The 20115-nt window shown below is 35.2% G+C and overlaps 1 protein-coding gene across 2 annotated transcripts in view; it reads left to right on the forward strand.

Moving 5' to 3' along the window:
• LOC127871717 (putative tricarboxylate transport protein, mitochondrial) overlaps positions 1-20115 on the forward strand; it is a 195683-nt gene that overhangs the window by 18098 nt on the left and 157470 nt on the right. Inside the window, exons 3-6 of one of the 2 annotated variants that reach the window (XM_052414881.1) lie at positions 8599-8684; positions 11011-11148; positions 18601-18821; positions 19257-19330. The exons of the other annotated variant lie outside the window; for it this stretch is intronic. Of the exons in view, the coding sequence (XP_052270841.1) occupies positions 8599-8684; positions 11011-11148; positions 18601-18821; positions 19257-19330 (519 nt within the window). The remainder of the gene's footprint in view (positions 1-8598; positions 8685-11010; positions 11149-18600; positions 18822-19256; positions 19331-20115) is intronic. 2 annotated transcript variants of the gene reach the window in all.

The raw sequence follows: 20115 nt of genomic DNA on the forward strand, positions 1-20115 counted from the left end.
AAAATCTGCACATTTCCTTCACCAGACGGCTATGTTTGTCAATGTTTTGATCGTAAAATGTTGTAACAGTAAGAGTAGTTTCCCTTGGAGGCCTGTCTCGAATTTGTATTGTGCTCTCTGTACTTTGCATTACAATACGATTAAAGTATGCTGTGTTTGCGGAAAATTTTACTCCCAAATGATGACACTAGACCATACGTTAAGATCGTGACCGGCCTAAAATAAAGGTTCTTGCTGCGCTAATTTGGGATTTTGTCACAAAACAACTGTCATTAGAAGGGGTGACAGCCTTTTATGCCCCGAATGTGAATAGAATTTTATTTAGCTATTTTCCGTTAGTAAATACACTTTATCTAGACCTCTGAATACAGTTATCACATTTCATATTTCGTTTTTATGAAGACCAGTTTTATTTAAACCATTATTTTCAATACAGTTTATTCACAAAATTCGTCTTAAACAACACATATTTAATACAAATAAAAACTTATTCACTAAAACATATATCGGTTATTATAAACACATGCCAGGGCCTTGCTGTGACGTCATCAAAATCGGTGCACGATCTTATAGGGTAAATCTGTGTGACGCAGACTACGATATACATGAATGTTTAAAGGTACGTTACTCCATTATTATTATCTGTCAACAAACATATTTCACTCGTTATTTGTTAAACAAAAGATAAATCATAAAGTATATATCAAGTTTAGTTATTGTCTAATGATTTTTCATGAAAGATATGCCTTTGAAGTTTAAGGTGCAAGAACTTATAGGTTTAGAGGCTACATCTTTGTCACTATTGGCTTTGGGCGCTAATTTGTCTTTGCTGCATTTTATGAAATTCTTCTTCAATGTATAATTTTTCTTGTCTATTTTGTGTTATTGTAACATATTTTTATCAATATATTACAATTTAACAAATATAAAAGTCATGCATACTAACTTTAAACGACCTTTGACAGCTAATTGGTGGTGATATGTTGTGTAATGTCAATAAAGGTGTGAAAAACTCGTGAGTCAGTGTTTATTACATGTATTCCCTATCAGAGCAGTACGTGTAAGAAAAATAAATGAAATAATCCAGACAATTTATTTACATGCCAACGCAGTGTAACTGTTGACAAATTTTCACTTTCATTTTTACCCGTTATCAGAAAGTCCCCGGGGAGCACGTTTTTACTGCGTATATCACTATAAAACATTTTTCTTGTACATGATTGTATTGCATTCAATCTAAATTAAAATACGCTTGTCCAATGAAAGCTGTGTCCCATAATGTACTGTACTCTTTACACTTCTGAAAAATGGCGTAGGCATTTGGCTGAGTTTATGAAATTCTTAAACATATTTATCATCATAAATGTTTAAGATTATTTTTTTGTAACTGATGTTGTAATTATTTTGGATTATCGGATAATTGTGAACATTAGAAAAGCGGTATGTATACAGTTATCGATACGATTCGGTTTATATGCATAAATTGGAAAATCACCAATGTCACCGATATCCACTTTGATCACGGCGAAACACCACAAAATTGCGGGGAATCACTGCGAAGATTATCTTGCTCTCGCGCGACAGCGGAGTGACGAATCACTACAAAATCTCTGTGATTTTCCACTCAAAAATCTAACTGTCCACTGTGACTCCACGAATAAGGCAAAAATCACGGGGAACATAGTGTATACATGGTTATTCACCTAATTATGCGTATGTCCTGGTCTATTGCTCTCAGGCATGCTCCTGCCAGGTTTTACGACCTAAATCCGGTTGTAAAAATCCATTATCGAAGTGTCTAGAGATATGCAAAACCAGGTCAATTAAATATAGTGTCTGAAAATTAAGAGACATTAATTAAGGACGAAAAACCATATTGCTGAAAATAAAGAGACACAAGAAATAGTTATTTTTGCTAAAAAAGAGGGTGTCCAAAAACTAAAAGTAATTACAGTAATGATGATATTTAATTGCATGCTTTAACAAATGTTTTTTTTTGTTTTACTTAATTAATGATATACACATACTAGACAGTTAGCAATGGCAGGTACCTGATCAAATTCCTCAATACTTAGGGACATGCTTTGATTTTGATGGTTATAAGTCCGACTATTCAAAATGTTTAATATTCAAAAACACATCATGCTTTAGATTAATATTCTGCCTCCATAACCCTTGATCTTATATCCGCATCTGATTGGAAGATTTTTTATGTATTTTTTCAAGAAAATAAATGTGTCATCAGTGGCTATTTAATACAGAACTTTTGTATTGGTGCACGTTTAGCATTACAGATGTTAAGCACAAGAACATAATTATAAAGCTTGAAGTTAAATATCAATACATCAACAACAGTGCACAAGTTAGCGCATGATTTTCTATTGCAACATTGATGATACATTTAATACAGAACTTTTGTTTTGTTGCACGTTTAGCTTTAGTTTATGTTCAGAACAAGAACATATAAAGCTAGAAGTAAAATATCAATACATCAACAACAAAAAAAGACAAAAACAGTGCACTGGTTAGAACGTGATTTTCGATTGAAACATTTATGATAAATTGTGTTCATGAGACTGGTAATTGAAAGACTGGAAATTCGGGGGAAAAATTGTGAGGAGACTTGCTGTGATCAATATGTATCAAAGGCACCCTATCATTTCTATGTCCATTTTATAGGATTTCTATTTCAAGAATTTCCAGTAAGACCAATTTCACATTGAATGGGATAATTCGTTAGGTTTTAGACAGGAAATTCTTAGATTTATTGATACATAATTGCTTATGTCGGAAAAAAAAGTTTCCTCTCATTTAACAATAACTTTAAATAAATCTCTCTTAAAACTGTTTGTTAAGAGTGTATTTGACATCATTATAAATTAAAATGTTTTGCTTTAGTTAATTTGATATTATTTGCTTTTTAACATTTCAGTCCGTTTTCATCTTAAATTTGAAGATATTTTTATTCACAGTCGAAAATTAAATATAGGATTGGCATGATTTGTTGCTTAAGATAAACTATTTTGCTATGCTTCCTGGTTTGGTTTTGTGTGGTAGGAATTTTCAATTGCAATGGTTTAATGCATTTGATAAATAGGTTCTTTGTTATTTTAAGAAATTATAAGACACATAGGATATTGGAGTCGAATATTATTCAGGAAGTTATGGGATTATAACAGAACAAAAATCAATATAACTGCGGGCTGGCAGTTGTAAAAGAGTAATTTTTTAATTAATGAACAAATTACATTGTAAAAAGCTTTATTGAAGATTTTAATACATAAGAAATAAAACAATAATACTATATCTATTAGGGATAAGTTTGTTTGTGTAATGAACATGTTCCAAAGCAAATGCATGTTATTTCAAACATAAAGTAAAATTTTATTATTTATGCTCTCATGGAGTTGATGAGTTCGAAAATGGTTCTGGTGTGTTGCAAAACATGGCCCCAGTCAATGGGGCATTTTTCCTTATATGGCTATAGTAAAACCATGTAAACACTCCATAGACCACATTTAATTTCTGATCATCGTGAACTTGGTCAGAAGATTTTTCCCAATTATATCTTGGACAAGATCCAAAATGGTTACAGTTGCTTGAAAAACACGGCAGCCAGGTGGTAGGGCATTGTTCCTTTATGGCTATTGTAAAAACTAGTTAACACTCGTTAAGTCATATTTATTGTCCGGTCTTCATGAAACTTAATCAGAACATTTGTTTTAATGATATCTTCACTTGGATGAGTTTGAAAATGGGGCAGGTCTGTTGGAAAACATGGCCGCCAGAGGGTGGGGAATTTATCCTGAAATGGCTATAGTAAAACCTTGATATAGTTCAATTTTCATGAAACTTGGTCAGAACATTTGTTCTTATGATATCTTGGGCTGTCAGTTCCTTTGTATCTCAGGTGAGCAACTTTGGGCGTTTCACAACCTCTTGTTTTACATGATACACTGAGAATTGATGGCTCAGGGCACGCGCTAAGGGGGACTTGAGCAAAAAAGTTGCTTTCTTACGCCAAACTTTGCCTTAAATGTAAGTAATTGTAGATAAACAGGGACTTCCAGTCTCCATCTTACAGAAATTTGTTTACATCTGGTTTTCTCGATGTCAAGGTCTGATTCCATTTTCCAATACACAGCCCAGAGCTTGTGGCAATTGAGCGACAGGCAATTTGATGTTAACCCCGCCCCCGATTTTCCCAATCTCCGAACTTATCCAATTGGCGATCGATATTTGTCAAGTGGGCATTCAACTCGAATGCAGTTTCGTGCGAGCGGGGTGATAATTGAAGTTTGCTACTGTCTGTCATGTGTAATTGATTTGAAAATGATAAGAGATAATCCACGGGGCTGATGTTGCCATATTAATTGATCAATTAAAGTGATTGCAATGAATTATTGTATCATATACTTGTGATCTTTTGTCGGCAAGAATGGTTGCTTTATGCCGATGTTTCGGGGAATCTTTTTGAAACGCAAAAAGATGGCATAATTTTGCAGCGATTAAATGGGATACATAAATGTCATATTTAAAACATAGCAGCTGTCAGATCATTGCTTTTTAGCTCACCTGATTGCTCAGGTTAGTTTTTGTGACCGGTCTTTGTCCATCGTCTGTCCGTCCACATTTGTTTGTAAACACTCTAGAGGCCACATTTATTGTCCGATCTTCATGAAACTTAGTCAGAAGCTTCGTCCCAATGAAATCTCTGTCGAGTTCAAAACTGGGTCGTGCCGGGTCAAAAACTTGGTCACTAGGTCAGAAAAAACTTGTAAACACTGTAGGAGTCACATTTCATGCCCAATCTTCATGTAACTTTGTTAAAATGTTTGTCTTAATGATATGTTGGTTGAGTTATAAAGTGGTTCCAGTCGATGAAAAACATGGCCGCCAGTGGGCGGGGCAGTTTTCCTTATCTGGCTATAGAGAAACCTTGTAAACACTCTAGAAGTCACAATATTTGTCCAATCATCGTGAAAAGTGGTCAAAACATTGGTTTTATTGTAATCTCAGACGAGTTTGAAAATGGTCCAGATTGGTGAAAAAACATGGCCGCCAGTGGGTGGGTCATTTTTCTCTATATGTATATAGTGAAAACATGTGAACACTCTAGAAGTCACATTTTTGGCCCTATTTTCATGAAATTTGGTCAGAACATTTGTTACCTTGATATGAGAGTTAAGTTCGAAAATGGTTCGAGTCAGTTGAATAACATGGCTGCCGGGGGGAGGGCAGTTTTCCTTATTTGGCTGTAGAGAAACCTTGGAAACACTCTAGAAGTCACAATTTTTGCCCAATTTTCATGAAAGTTTGTCAAAACATTGGTTTTATTGATATCTCGGATGAGTTTGAAAATGGTCCAGATCAGTGAAAAAACATGGCCGCCAGTGGGCGGAGCATTATTCTCTATATGTATATAGTGAAATCTAGACTGTTAACAGCCCTGCATTAACATTTTATAGAGATAACTCACTCCTACTTCTTGTACTGTACTTATACTATACAGAGTTACATTTTCTCATCTGCTTAAAATGCAGCCAGAAGAGAAAAGAAGCTTTGATATTGTATTGCAATACATCTCAATAAGTAATTGTGAAATTAGAAAAAAAATATCAGTCTGTTGACAGACTAAGTGAAAACAAGTGAACACTCTAAAAGTCACATTTTTGGCCCAATTTTTAGCGAGGCTGTTCGGAGAAAACCCGAGCTATTGTCATAGCCAGCTTGTCGTCCGCCGTAGGCGTCGTGCTAAAACCTTAACATTGGCCATAACTTTTTAAATATTGAAGATAGCACCTTGATATTTGGCATGCATGTGTATCTCATGGAGCTGAACATTTTGAGTGGTAAAATTTCAAGGTGAACATCATCCTTCAAGGTCTAGGGTTGAAAAAACAATGTCAAGGAAAGTAATAAGCTTTAAATGGACATAGTTATCTGACCTGCCCACGTATATATTTTTGTAAAACAAATCAAAGTGGCGCAGTAAGCAGCATTGTGTTTCTGAAAAACACATTGTGGTAAAAGGTCAAGGTCATCCTTTATGGTCTATGGTAAAAAATACAGATTTAAGGGAAGAAATAAGCTTTAAAAAGGATGAAAATTATTCAATATTGAACATAGCCACTTTATATATTTGGCATGCATGTGTATCTCATGGAGCTGCACATTTTGAGTAGTGAATCTACAGTCACAGTAGTGGCTTTTAATAATTTGCTACTAAAAATAGAGATATGTTACAGACAATTTTTTTCAAGGTAAGTAATTTATATAATTATAAATCTCATATTGTATATTACCTAACCAAGAATTGAAAAAGTTTTTTTTTTAATGATATAATTATAATTTCTTTGATGTTCATTACATACCTGTGGACTAATGTCTATAGATACATGATCAACTCTGGTTATGATCTCTTTTGAACCACAGGCCTTGGTTGTCAGTGATGTCTGACATGGTCATAATTGACTGTGAACCCCCCCCCCCCCCCCCCCCCCCCCCGGTTGGATTGGACAAAATTAAAGGGAAGTTATAACCTTTAAAGGAAGATGATTTCTATACCTTGCCAAATGATAAATAGAAATTTTATTTCAATGCGGCGCAGTAGGGGGCATTGTGTTTCTGACAAACACATCTCTTGTTGGGTCACTAGGTCAAAGGTCAAGGTCACTGTGACCTCTAAAAAAAAAAAAATCTGGCAAGCTTTTGCAGCCGAGCGTGGCACCCGTTATGCGGTGCTATTGTCATGAAATTTGGTCAGAACATTTGTTTCCTTGATATGAGAGTTGAGTTCAAAAATGGTTCCGGTCAGTTGAATAATATGGCTGCCGGAGAGGGGGGCAGTTTTCTTATATTTATACATAGTAAAAAAAGCTTGTGAACACTCTGGAAGTCACATTTTTGCCCAATCATCATGAAACTTGGTGAAAAGATTGGTTTTATATTTATCACATAATTAATGCCATAATTATTGCCCTTAGATTGGCCAAATTTCCATTATATTATACAAAATCCTTGTAAACACTCTAGAGGTCACAATTTTGTTTCAGATTTTATGAATCTTGGTCATCAACTCAAAATATAGGTCACCAGGTCAAATCTTACAAAAACAAAAACACCATACGCCAGAGTTTTGGTTCAATAATGATGAAACTTGATCAGGATGTTTGTCTGGACAATATCTAGGTCAAGTTTGACGTTTGGTAAAGATTGAATGAACTGACTCCTGTCAGGTGAGCGAACTAGGGCTTCTTGGCCCTCTTGTTCTATTTAAATATGTGTGTGTATATATATATATATATATATATATATATATATATATATATATATATATATATATATATATATATATATATATATATATATATATATACACATATTTAAATAGAACAAGAGGGCCAAGATGATATATATATATATATAAATCAGTTACCTTATTGTTTTTTTTAAGTGCTTGGTATACCTGAAATATTTCATGTTGCAAATACACATGAACAAAGCATATGTTAAATGTCATATTTCAAACATAAATATTTATCTGGTCTGAGCTTATGTTGGCTACTGCTTCATTAACATATTATCTTTGAAATACTTTAGTCTTTATAATATCATATATATTTACATCAAATTGGATTGAATATAGAGCTAGTAAAATTATGCTTATTTATCTGTTGTGTCTATTATTACTTGGTTAATTAGAACTGCTGGAAATATTAAGATACACAAAAGAAATATAATTATGTGTACTTCAGTTGTATACTGCAATAAATGTGATACACATGCATGTGTGTTGTAACGCCCTACACTTAAACCCTTGTGTCCGAGTCTCTCAACTTTTCCCTAAAGTCTCCTCGCTTCTCCCTAAATCAGTGTCCAGGGAGAAGTCACTTCTCCCTAAAATTTGAGCCCAGCGTGAGCCCTGTGGCTGGGACAAGTTTATGCAGATTTATGGACCTTAGTCTCTTTGTTCACTGAAGAACATTTTTCAGGGGCGTTTTAAATCACCAATTTATAGTTCTGTGTTGGAAAGACCATTTATTAAATTGATCCAAATAAATATCAAAGAACTCAGAGTCAACACAATTTTTAATAATATTCATGTATGTCAACTTAATTACTTGTCCTTTTTTTACCTTCATCAAATAAATATGCCATTTTATTAAAGTGTGTTTATACGCATGGTCACTGTTATAATTGATAATTTATTAACACAAATGTGGGCATTTAATATTGAATTGCAGTCATGTTTTCAGTTTTCTGTTAACATAAAAATTTCTCAGGCTGTTATGTAGTATTAAATAGAATGAGCCTCAACAATGAGTATTCTAATTATCCTCACGCTCCGAATTGGAGCGGGGGATTATGTGGTTATCTCTGCTGTATGTCCGTCCTGGCCACTATCGTCTACACAATTAGCACTAGAACCTTGAAACTTAAACACATGGTAGCTATGAGCATATGCGCGACAGTGCACTATTTGGAATTTTGATCTGACCCCTGGGTCAAAGCTGCGGCATGGGGATATACATCGGTAGCAGCTGTGCCATTTCTAGTTGAGTTTTAGTCTAACATAAATGTGATTTTATTTTTCAGATTTGGAACATTTGAAGAATTAAAACGACATTCCGTTGATGAAAATGGCAATTTAACACCTGGCAGAAGAGTATTATGTGGACTTGGTATGGGATATTTCATGTTTTTAAAAAGTCTTTTGTCAGTCTGTTTGGACTATAAAGTATTGTATCTTTGTTGTGTTTGGTATTTGTACTAACAGAAGCCCCTTGCTCTTTAATAACATTTCGGATGATGAAAGTTGCGATGGATCAGCAATGACATGCTCCACAAAAAGGAATGTGAAATATTAAATCATCGCACTGTAGTGCAGTAAAAAGAATTGTTGTCGTGTTAGCTTGTTGGTAATAATTTTTTTAAAGGTGGATAGACAAACATTATATTTACAAATAGTTTCATCATAATACTTTAACATGTTACATACTTTTACGTGTTTACGTTATAATACTATGATAATCAAATGGTTTCAGAGACATGCATATTTTTCTTTAAGGCCCCAGGTTTATGATATTATTTAAGCTCGCCTAAGCACAGCGTACTCAATGGTGAGCTTTTGTGATCGCCTTTTGTGCGTCGTTCATCGCCAACATTTGCCTTGTTAACACTCTAGAGCCCCATTTATTGTCCGATCATCATGAAACTTGGTCAGAAGATTTGTCCCAATGATATCTTGGAAATGTTTGAAAATGGTTCTTGTTGGTTGAAAAACATGGCCAGCATGTCCTTATATGGCTATGGCAAAACCTTGACACTCTAGAGGCCTCATTTATTGTCAGATCATCATGAAACTTAATCAGAAAATTTGTTAAAATGATATCTTAGACGAGTTCTAAAAAGGTATTATTCTGTTGAAATCAGGACTGCCCGGGGTTGGGGCATTTATTCTTATATGGCTATATTAAAACCTTGTTAACTCTCTAAAAGTCACATTTATAGTTCAATCTTCATGAAACTTGGTCAGAACAGGTCAGGTGATTTGTATCTCAGGTGAGCCCCTTTGGGCCTTTCAGACCCTTGTGTTATATTTTTCATACAGACAATTTATTGAATGCAGTTTGAGCTTTCCTTAATGTCCATATGGTAAAATACGTTAATAAACTAAATAAGGAAGTATTAATTCAAAGCGTACTAAGCAATTTTATATGCATCCAGTATCTATGCGTTGGCATTATAAAGAGACTGTTCATTCTCTGAACAGGGTAAATTAGTTTTCACCATTAACAATAGCACCTGGATTATTAACCAGTTGTTTCCCAGCTAAACTATTATAAACAGGGATCATATTTTCCCGCAACATCAATCGGTCCGGATATAAATGGGGAAAAGTATCAGAAAATGTATATCCGAAATCGTGACAAATTACGTTAAAATATATACCATTGATTTTGCCATTCATGCAGGTGGTATAATACATGTACAAGTAAAATTTCCTTAGGCATTTTTTTTTAACGGAACGAGTTTTCTCAACTGGTTTTATCATTATGTATTTCATGTTGTTTCGTGTGCTGTTTTATCAGACTTTTTTCATCGTTGTCAATATTATTAATCTGTGTAAGTCTATACCGATGTTTTTAACTGTTGTCGACTCGATAATAGCTTACAAACATGCACTGAACCAAATAAATGTCTGTGCGTAGGTTGGCTACTGACAACAACAACCAAATATTTAATAAATAATTTGTTGTCAAATAACCCATGGCCGATAGTTTAGATGCGTAGGGATTAAATCACGAGAGCGAAGCATTTGAAACCACGCATCTAATTTTCCGGTCGCGAGTTATTCAACAACAAAGTATAACGTACACGAATTATTTCGATTCTAACACGGTTTTACTAAAGATTTATTCCATGCATATTATTTTTCTTGTGTACTATTTTATGTGAAGTTCCGTCCATAAAAATAACTTTCGGCTGTTCTGTCGATCAGATCCGCGACTTTAATTCATATTATATTACCGGATTATTACGCTGGTGGAAAATGTATCTGCATGTTTTGTTTGGTTACAGTGCGTGCATTCAGACGCGTCTTTTCGGATGCGTCTTTAATCCGTTGTTCACAAGTTTTTGATTCTTGGTCTGACGCGCAATAAACTGGTCCTGACCGGTTTAGAGACTGCAACGAATGGTAATCACACCTAATCGAGATAAGAATGTCATTAGGGTGTGTTAGCATGTACACTGTGTAATCGATTTCATGACATGGGAATTTTAATAGCAAACAGAATCGGACGGACTGTTTGGGATTTTCAATCGGTCAATCATGACCCCAATCGGTCTAGGACCGACAAAACCGAAAAAATATGATCCCTGATTATAATACTTGATTCGCAAATTTTTCATAAGAATTCATGTCAATGTTCCTTTGCTATGATGGAGTGTGAATCTCAAAATCCATTAAAAGAATACACTTAATTTGTGATGTTGTATTTGTAGGTGCTGGTATAGCGGAAGCCATTTTAGCAGTTACACCTATGGAGACGGTAAAAGTGAAATTTATAAATGACCAGACATCAGCAAAACCACATTTTAAAGGCTTCTTCCATGGTGTGAGAGAAATAATTAGAGCAGAAGGTATAAACATATTATCAGTAGCTTGCCTTTAAGACTTAAATTTACCTGCTCACATTTCTTTTCTTTTTTTATACGCCCGTATAAAATACGGGACGTATTATGTGAAACCCCTTGGCGGGCGGCGGGCGGGCGGCGGGCGGGCGGCGGGCGGAAGGCATCACTTTGTCCGGACTCTAATTCAAATTGTATTCATCCGATCTTCACCAAACTTGGTCAGCAGTTGCATCTAGTTGATATCTAGGCCAAGTTCGAATATGGGTCATGCCGGGTCAAAAACTAGGTCATAGGGTCAATAAGTGCATTTTCAAAGGGGCCACTTTGTCCGGACTCTATTTCAAATTGTATTCATCCGATCTTCACCAAACTTGGTCAGCAGTTGCATCTAGTTGATATCTAGGCCAAGTTCGAATATGGGTCATGCCGGGTCAAAAACTAGGTCATAGGGTCAATAAGTGCATTTTCAAAGGGGCCACTTTGTCCGGACTCTATTTCAAATTGTATTCATCCGATCTTCACCAAACTTGGTCAGCAGTTGCATCTAGTTGATATCTAGGCCAAGTTCGAATATGGGTCATGCCGGGTCAAAAACTAGGTCATAGGGTCAATAAGTGCATTTTCAAAGGGGCCACTTTGTCCGGACTCTATTTCAAATTGTATTCATCCGATCTTCACCAAACTTGGTCAGCAGTTGCATCTAGTTGATATCTAGGCCAAGTTCGAATATGGGTCATGCCGGGTCAAAAACTAGGTCATAGGGTCAATAAGTGCATTTTCAAAGGGGCCACTTTGTCCGGACTCTATTTCAAATTGTATTCATCCGATCTTCACCAAACTTGGTCAGCAGTTGCATCTAGTTGATATATAGGCCAAGTTCGAATATGGGTCATGCCGGGTCAAAAACTAGGTCATAGGGTCAATTAGTGCATTTTCAACGGCGCCACTTTGTCCGGACTCTAATTCAAATTGTATTCATCCGATCTTCACCAAATTTGGTCAGAAGTTGTGTCTAGATGATATGTAGGTCAAGTTCAAATATGGGTCATGCCGGGTCAAAAACTAGGTCACGAGGTTACTTAGTGCATTTCAAGCATTTAGCATGGTGTCCGCTCTCTAATTGAAGTAGTTTTCATCTGATCTTCACCTAATTTGGTCAGAAGTTGTGTCTAGATGATATGTAGGTCAAGTTTGAACATGGGTCATGCCGGGTCAAAAACGAGGTCACATAGTGCATTTCAAGCATTAAGCATGTTGTCCGCTCTTTAATTGAAGTAGTTTTCATCTGATCTTCACCAAATTTAGTCAGATGTTACATCTAAGTGATATCTAGGTCAAGTTCAAATATGGGTCATGCCGGGTCAATAACTAGGTCTTGAGGACACTTTCAAGCATTGAGCATGGTGTCCAAAACCCTCGAACGGGCGTATCTTGTGACAGTTTGGCACTCTTGTTACCCAATGTATATGTATTATGACATTTAAGTCAAATAAAATATAAGGTTTCTCATTCATACTTCAACCAGTTATACGATGTTTGGATATTTAGTGGTTTAATATTTTTTAAGGTCATTTTTTAACACTGTAAGGAAATGCCTAACTTGCAAATTCAAACCTTTGCAAATAACTGCATTGTGGTAGAGAAATGTGATCTTAATTGCTTTCTTAGAAGCTGGGCTTTTGGAGTTTTCGCAATATACCTATGTACCTTTTATACAAACTTTATAAAATATTTTCTTAAGTAAAGACGCACTCATTTACTAAATTGATAATTTAAAAACATATTTCAGTATTTTGTTTGTGAAAAAAGCATAGATTATTACATACATGCACGTTGTATACAGAACACTTCATGTACCTTATACTGATAAAAAAGTTTCTACAAATGGTGTAATATCTGCGTGTTGGTAGTAAAAACAAATACATGATCAAGTGAAGGTAGAAGCAGGGATTTGACAACTGTCCCATAGTGCTCTAGTTTAAAACTGCATTTGTTGTTTTATCAGTGTAAACAGATCAGTACTGGCTACCAAGCCACAACATATAAAAGATTTAGGTCATGTCAAGATGTAGATAACCCTTTATCACCAACTTTTACTATGTGTGTATGTGTGAAAATTAAAATATAATATTTAGATTTTCACCATCTTTTATTATCCTCAATATTGAAATAGACAAATTATCACAGAAAGAAATTCCATCATGACTATATAAATACTCAAATTATTAAAGAAACCAGTCAATTTTTTTATAAGCTCACCTGATTGCTCAGGTGAGCTTTTGTGACCGGTCTTTGTCTGTCGTTTGTCCGTCCGTCTGTCCACATTTGTTCGTAAACACTCTAGACGCCACATTTATTGTCGGATCTTCATGAAACTTGGTCAGAAGCTTCGTCTCAATGAAATCTCGGTCAAGTTCGAAACTGGGTTGTGCCGGGTCAAAAACTACGTCACTAGGTCAAAAAAAGGAAAAACATTGCAAACACTGTAGAAGTGCCCAATCTTCATGTAACTTCAAAATGTTCGTCTCAATGATATGTTGGTTGAGTTCAAAAGTGGTTCCAGTCCATTGAATAACATGGCTGCCAGTGGGCGGCGCAGTTTTCCTTATTTGGCTATAGAGAAACCTTGTAAACACTCTAGAAGTCACAATTTTTGCCCAAACATCATGAAAGTTGGTCAAAACATTGGTTTTATTGAAATATCGGACGAGTTTGAAACCGGTCCAGATCGGTGAAAAAACATGGCCGCCAGTAATGGCATTTTTCTCTATATGTATATAGTGAAAACATGTGAACGCTCTAGAATTCACATTTTTGGCCCAATTTTCATGAAATTTGGTCAGAACATTTGTTTCCTTGCTATGAGAGTTGAGTTGGAAAATGGTTCCGGTCAGTTGAATAACATGGCTGCTGGGGGGGGGGGGGCAGTTTTCCTTATTTGGCTATAGAGAAACCCTGTAAACACTCTTGAAGTCACAATTTTTGCCCAATCATCATGAAAGTTTGTTAAAACATTGGTATTATTGATATCTGGGACGAGTTCGAAAATGGTCCAGATCGGTGAAAAAACATGGCCGCCAGTGGGCGGGGCATTTTTCTCTATATGTATATAGTGAAAACATGTGAACACTCTAGAAGTCACATTTTTGACCAAATTTTCATGAAATTTGGTCAGAACATTTGTTTCCTTGATATAAGAGTTGAGTTCAAAAATGGTTCCGGTCAGTTGAATAACATGGCTGCCGGGGGGGGGGGGGGCAGTTATCTTATATTTATACATAGTAAAAAAAGCTTGTGAACACTCTAGAAGTCACATTTTTTTGCCCAATCATCATGAAATTTGGTAAAAAGATTGGTTTTATATATATCATATAATTTATGCCATAAGTATTGCCCTTAGATTGTCCAAATTTTCATTATATTATACAAAATTCTTGTAAACACTCTAGAGGTCACAATTTTGTTTCAGATTTTATGAATCTTGGTCATAATATTTATTTTTGTAAGCAAAGTTTGATGTTTAGTAAGGGGGGTCAACTCAAAATATAGGTCACCAGGTCAAATCTTACAAAAACAAAAACACTAATAAAAAAAATATGCCAGAGTTTTGGTTCAATAATGATGAAACTTGACCAGGATGTTTGTCTGGACAATATCTAGGTCAAGTTTGACGTTTGGTAAAGATTGAATGAACTGACTCCTCTCAGGTGAGCGAACTAGGGCCATCTTGGCCCTCTTGTTTAATTGTTTAATTAAAAACTGGTACTATATTGTAGGAGCAAAAATGATATGTTGAATGTAGCTGTGTTATTCTATAAAACATTGTACAATGGAATGAAAATGATTATGATATGAAAGCAGACTTGCATAATTTTTTAGATTTCATGAAGGTCAGTCTGACTCATTATATTAAGCACTGCTTAATATTGAATAAAATATATATAGTAGTGATAGTAGATGGTGGTAGATGTAATAGTATCAATAATATGCGTCATATTTTTGGGAGCCATAGCCGATTCGCGATATATTGGACAACGAGATATAACGGACCGTGATATAATGGAGTTGCAGTGTACTTTCATTTGGTTAACATGGCAAAAGTCTAGGTTCAGATGCCATGGATTTCCTGCAGAATTGTTAAAGGATTTTGGAAGAAGTTTGATAATCTTGTAAGAAGAGTCAATTATTCTTATATTATGAAGTCCATGTCCATAACACAAAAACATGGTATTATATATGACCTGCTTTCCAAAAGACAACACACCAAGGTATTATCTGAAAAATCTATTTACCATTAACATTATTAAATGTTTGGAAATTAGGATCTAATTTGTTTGCAAAAAGATTAAAACAGTAAGTGAAATGTCCAATGATCAATCTGTTTCGTTAAAGGCAGATATACCGTAGAAATCCAAGTATAGCGCGCCCCCATGTAAAGCACGCCCCCATGTATAATGCGCATCCTGTTGTTAAATTCCAAAATCACGAGAGAGAAATCTCAAGCAAAAAAAAAATGCAAATGGGACTGAAAAAAGCCGCCATTTTACTATTGCACAATCAAATAATGCGGGTCATTGGAATGCTTAATTTTGCATTCAAAAGAGGAAGTGTCATTATTGAGGAGCATGGGTTGCATAGCACTATATTTGTCTGACAATTTTGTATTTTTTTCTAGCAACAGATAAACTGTCCACATGCATTTCATGTAAAGCATGCAAAAATAATAGTTTATGTACATCATGCATTCTTCCTCGGGGAAGCCTGGGCTTTAAATTTTAATGTTGAATAAAAACTTCGTAGTCGGTGGACGATGGGGCTGCAGTTGTTGAGTTATGTCGGTATTGACGTAAATTTTTCATCAATTACGTTGGACAAGTGGGGTTATTGTTTGTGGCACTACACAAGCGTGAATGTGATGTACAATGAAGTCACCAAATAACCACAAACTGGAAAACAAGTCCCTATCACACCAACTTTTACCCGCAAAAAAGACCTCGTTGAAACTTATATTTACCAGCCCAATGGAAGCTGCAGAAGTGCGCAAACAAGGACAAGTCAATTTTGCATATTTTATTCAAACATTTAATTTTTTGTGAAAAAACTATTGCTACCCCTTTCATCTGCTGTTACCGACTGTTTCTTGTTTTGACAAGGGCCCCTTCAGTCTGTCGTTTGGCTGAATTAAATCTTCCTTCAATAGAGTCTCATCATAAAAAAAATCGATTTGATTCAGGTATTTAAGACAATCCATCAAATTGATGATATTAATGCGGGAACTTTTTTCAATTACCAGTATGCTGAAAATTGTTGGACTAATGGCCATTGCTTAACATAAAAAATAAAAAAAAGCACATAAGTCAGTTCACCTCAATTCTTTTGGACAAAATCTCAGTTTTGAACAATTTATCTCAAATGTAAATACTTATCAATAATAACCTTTCACTTGCCTCCATCCCTTAAAAGCCCATAAACACTCAAAATCATCAATATTTTCGTACAAAATTTCAAAAAATAAAGTTAACAAATAAACAAAAAAATGTTCCTATAGCAATAGCCAAAAATTCAACGCTAAATGTGGTCTGGTAACATAGATGTAACACTATACAAAATGCAAGTTTTTATTTTTTGTGTCAATATATTCAATGTGAATTTCCGGCTACGATATCCCAACATTTAAGAGCGAATGTGAGATTGGCTTTGGGAAGCTTCGGAAGCACGACAATCTCAGACACTGCCAGAAGCCAATCTCATATTTGCTCATAATGGTTCAGATATTGTGGCCGAATATCAACATAAGTTTCAATCTGGTTCACATGTATCCAAATACTTGGTCATCAGGTTAATTCTATGACAACCTTTTCAACTCTAGAGGCCACATTTGTGATTCAGTCTTGAATAAACATTTAAGAGTGTTAACCCTTTGCATGCTGGGAAATTTGTCGTCTGCTAAAATGTCGTCTGCTGAATTTCTAAAATTAGCATTTTCTTCTCTTTTTTTTCAAAGAATACTATCAGAATAGCAAACAGTTTGGATCCTGATGTCTCATCTGGATCCAAACTGTTTGCAAATGCCGTTAAAATTTGGTTCCAGCGCTGAAAGGGTTAAACATGAAAATACATGTACAAAGGTCGAGTTTGAATCTGGTAATATAAATCCAAAAACTTGGTCACTAGGTCAAATTTTATACAAACCTTGAGGCCACATTTATGACCCAGTGCTGATGAAACTTGATCAGAATGTCAATACACAATGTATCGACTATATTGAGGCTTAGTTCGAATGCAGGTCATGTGCATCCTATATCTAGGGGACCAGGTTAAATCTTAGAAAAACCTTGTTGTAACTCTAGAGGATACATTTATTATCCGATTCATATGTCTCAATCTTAATGAAAGTTTGTCAGAATGTAATTTTGACACTTTTTAGGCCGAGTTTAAATCTTGGTAATGTTGTCCTTAAACTAGGTATCAATCTTTTTTAAGTTCTCGGGAAAACCTTATTATTTCCTAAGAGGCCTCATGTATGACTGAATTTTGATAAAGTGTGATCATAATACTGATCTAGACTATATCTTGGCTGAATTTGAATCAGGTTCACATGCATTAAAAAACTAAGTTACCTGGTCACATGTTAAAACGACCATCACCAGATTTATTTCTCAATCTGAATAAAACTTTTCCTGAAAGTTAATCTTAACAATAGCTAAGCTGTGTATTATAATGGGTCATGTGTGTGTAACTAGTTCACTAGGCAGTCTTCATGTAAGCGCTTCAACGCCCTCTTGTTATCCTTCAGCACCAACTACAGTCTTAAAAAGAGATAATTGAAAGGCAGAAGAAAATTTCTTTGAGCATATGTAGAAAAATGTAATACCAGGTTTATTATGCTCCTCCCCCCAAAAAAATTGGGGGAGCATATAGTCGCCGCTTCGTCTGTCCGTGCGTGTGGTCGTCCGTGCACAATTTTTGTCACAGCTATTTCTCGGCAATTAATGACCGGAATTCAAATAAACTTTATGGGAAGCTTCACTACCAAGAGGAGATGTGCATATTATCAGCTGGTTCTGGTCGGATGATTTTTCAAAGAGTTATGGCCCTTTGAAATTTTCTATAAACTGTACATATAGTGCAATTCTTGTCCCCCCAACTACTGACTGGAATTCAATGAAGCTTTATGGGAAGCTTAACTACCTTAGGGAGATGCGCATGTTATTTGTGGGTTCTGGTTAGATGATTATTCAGAGAGTTATGGCCCTTTGAAATTTTTAAGTTGCTAAACCATCCATCGTATTATTTTGTCCAAAGTTATGCCCCTCAAGACGTTTCCTTTTATCTGAATATATAGTGCAATATTGTGACCAAAAATAACTTTGGAAAGCATCACCCGTCTCCGACGGTTCTTGTTTCTATCACTTCCTCAAAGCTTTGTTTAAGAAACAAAAGTAACTTGTTGTTCAGGTTTTCATGGAGTGTACCAGGGTGTGGTTCCCACTATCATGAAGCAGGGCAGCAACCAGGCAATACGCTTCTATGTCATGGAGACCCTGAAACACTGGTACCGCGGCGAGGATCACAATAAGAAGGTTCCAACACTGGTTGTGGGGGCGTTTGGAGTTATTGCAGGGGCTTGTTCAGTGTACGGGAACACACCTATTGATGTCGTGAAGACAAGGTTACAGGTGCGAAATCTTCAGTGCTTTTGTATATATTGTTAATTAATTATGTGAAACATGGTTATGAATGTGCACTTGGTACTGCTTAACCAACTAACCTAGGACAAGTGTGAGTAGGTTGACTGACTATCGTGAAACAACTGAATTACTAAAGAAAACGTCTAAAAATGCAAATAAATAAAGACGGAACATGGAGTATACACTGATTGTAGCTGCTAATCACTGAAAATCATTTGCTAGTGACAAAATCTGTTTATAGTTTCTTTTAATTGTTGTTGGAGAATTTTTTTTTGTCATTTTTGGTAATTTAGAAAATTTATTGTGAACAGAAGTTAAAATTGTATCTATAGGAAAAACTTAAAAGACTTAATAATTAGATTTGAGTATTGATTGATATATTTGACTGCTTTTGATAATTAGCATTGTGATACTTGATTTCAGGGTCTGGATGCTCACAAATACAAAGGAACCATAGATTGTGCAATAAAGATATTTAAAAATGAGGGCCCAAGAGCGTAAGTGTTGATAGGCCTTTTTTTAGTAGTTTTGTATGAATATTTGAGGATTGCTGTAAAAAGCTGAAATTTTGCAAAATAAACCAACCAAAACTGCATCTTTAAAAGCAGGGAATCACAATAATTGTGAAAGAAAATCTCAGTTTATAAAAAAAATATGCATTTTGCTTTAAACTTCTATTTTTTAATATAATTTGTGTAGAGGTAAAAACTTAACAAAATAGACAAAAACAAACAATTGTTTCAGATTCGCAAATTTTCTTTGAAGTTATGATGTTTGTGAGGAAACAGGAAAATTGAACATCTACCATGCTCTAAAATATCCATTATATGCAGCTTTTGACAAATTAAAAAAAACATCAAAATTATAAAGCGTTGCAATGCAAAACGATTTGCAGAGTTTTGTTGTTGTCGTTATATTTTGTGACACTACAACGATGGCTTATATAAAGTATTAAAATAAAATAATCAGTACAAATTTATATGAAGTATAAAATACAACCATCATAGTATGAGCATGGATGGCCATGTGGTCTAAGCAGTGCAAGCCCAGTTGAGAGCTTTGTTTAGCTTGGATGTTTTTGGAGAAAACCCGAGCTATTGTCATAGCCAGCTCATTGTCCGCCGTAGGCGTCGTGCTTAAACCTTAACATTGGCCATAACTTTTTAAATATTGAAGATAGCAACTTGATATTTGGCATGCATGTGTATCTCATGAAGCTGCACATTTTGAGAGGTAAAATTATAAGGTGAACATCATCCTTCAAGGTCAAGGGTCGAAAAAA

The sequence above is a fragment of the Dreissena polymorpha genome, chromosome 1 (assembly GCF_020536995.1).
Source record: "Dreissena polymorpha isolate Duluth1 chromosome 1, UMN_Dpol_1.0, whole genome shotgun sequence".
Taxonomy (NCBI): Eukaryota; Metazoa; Mollusca; class Bivalvia; order Myida; family Dreissenidae; genus Dreissena; species Dreissena polymorpha.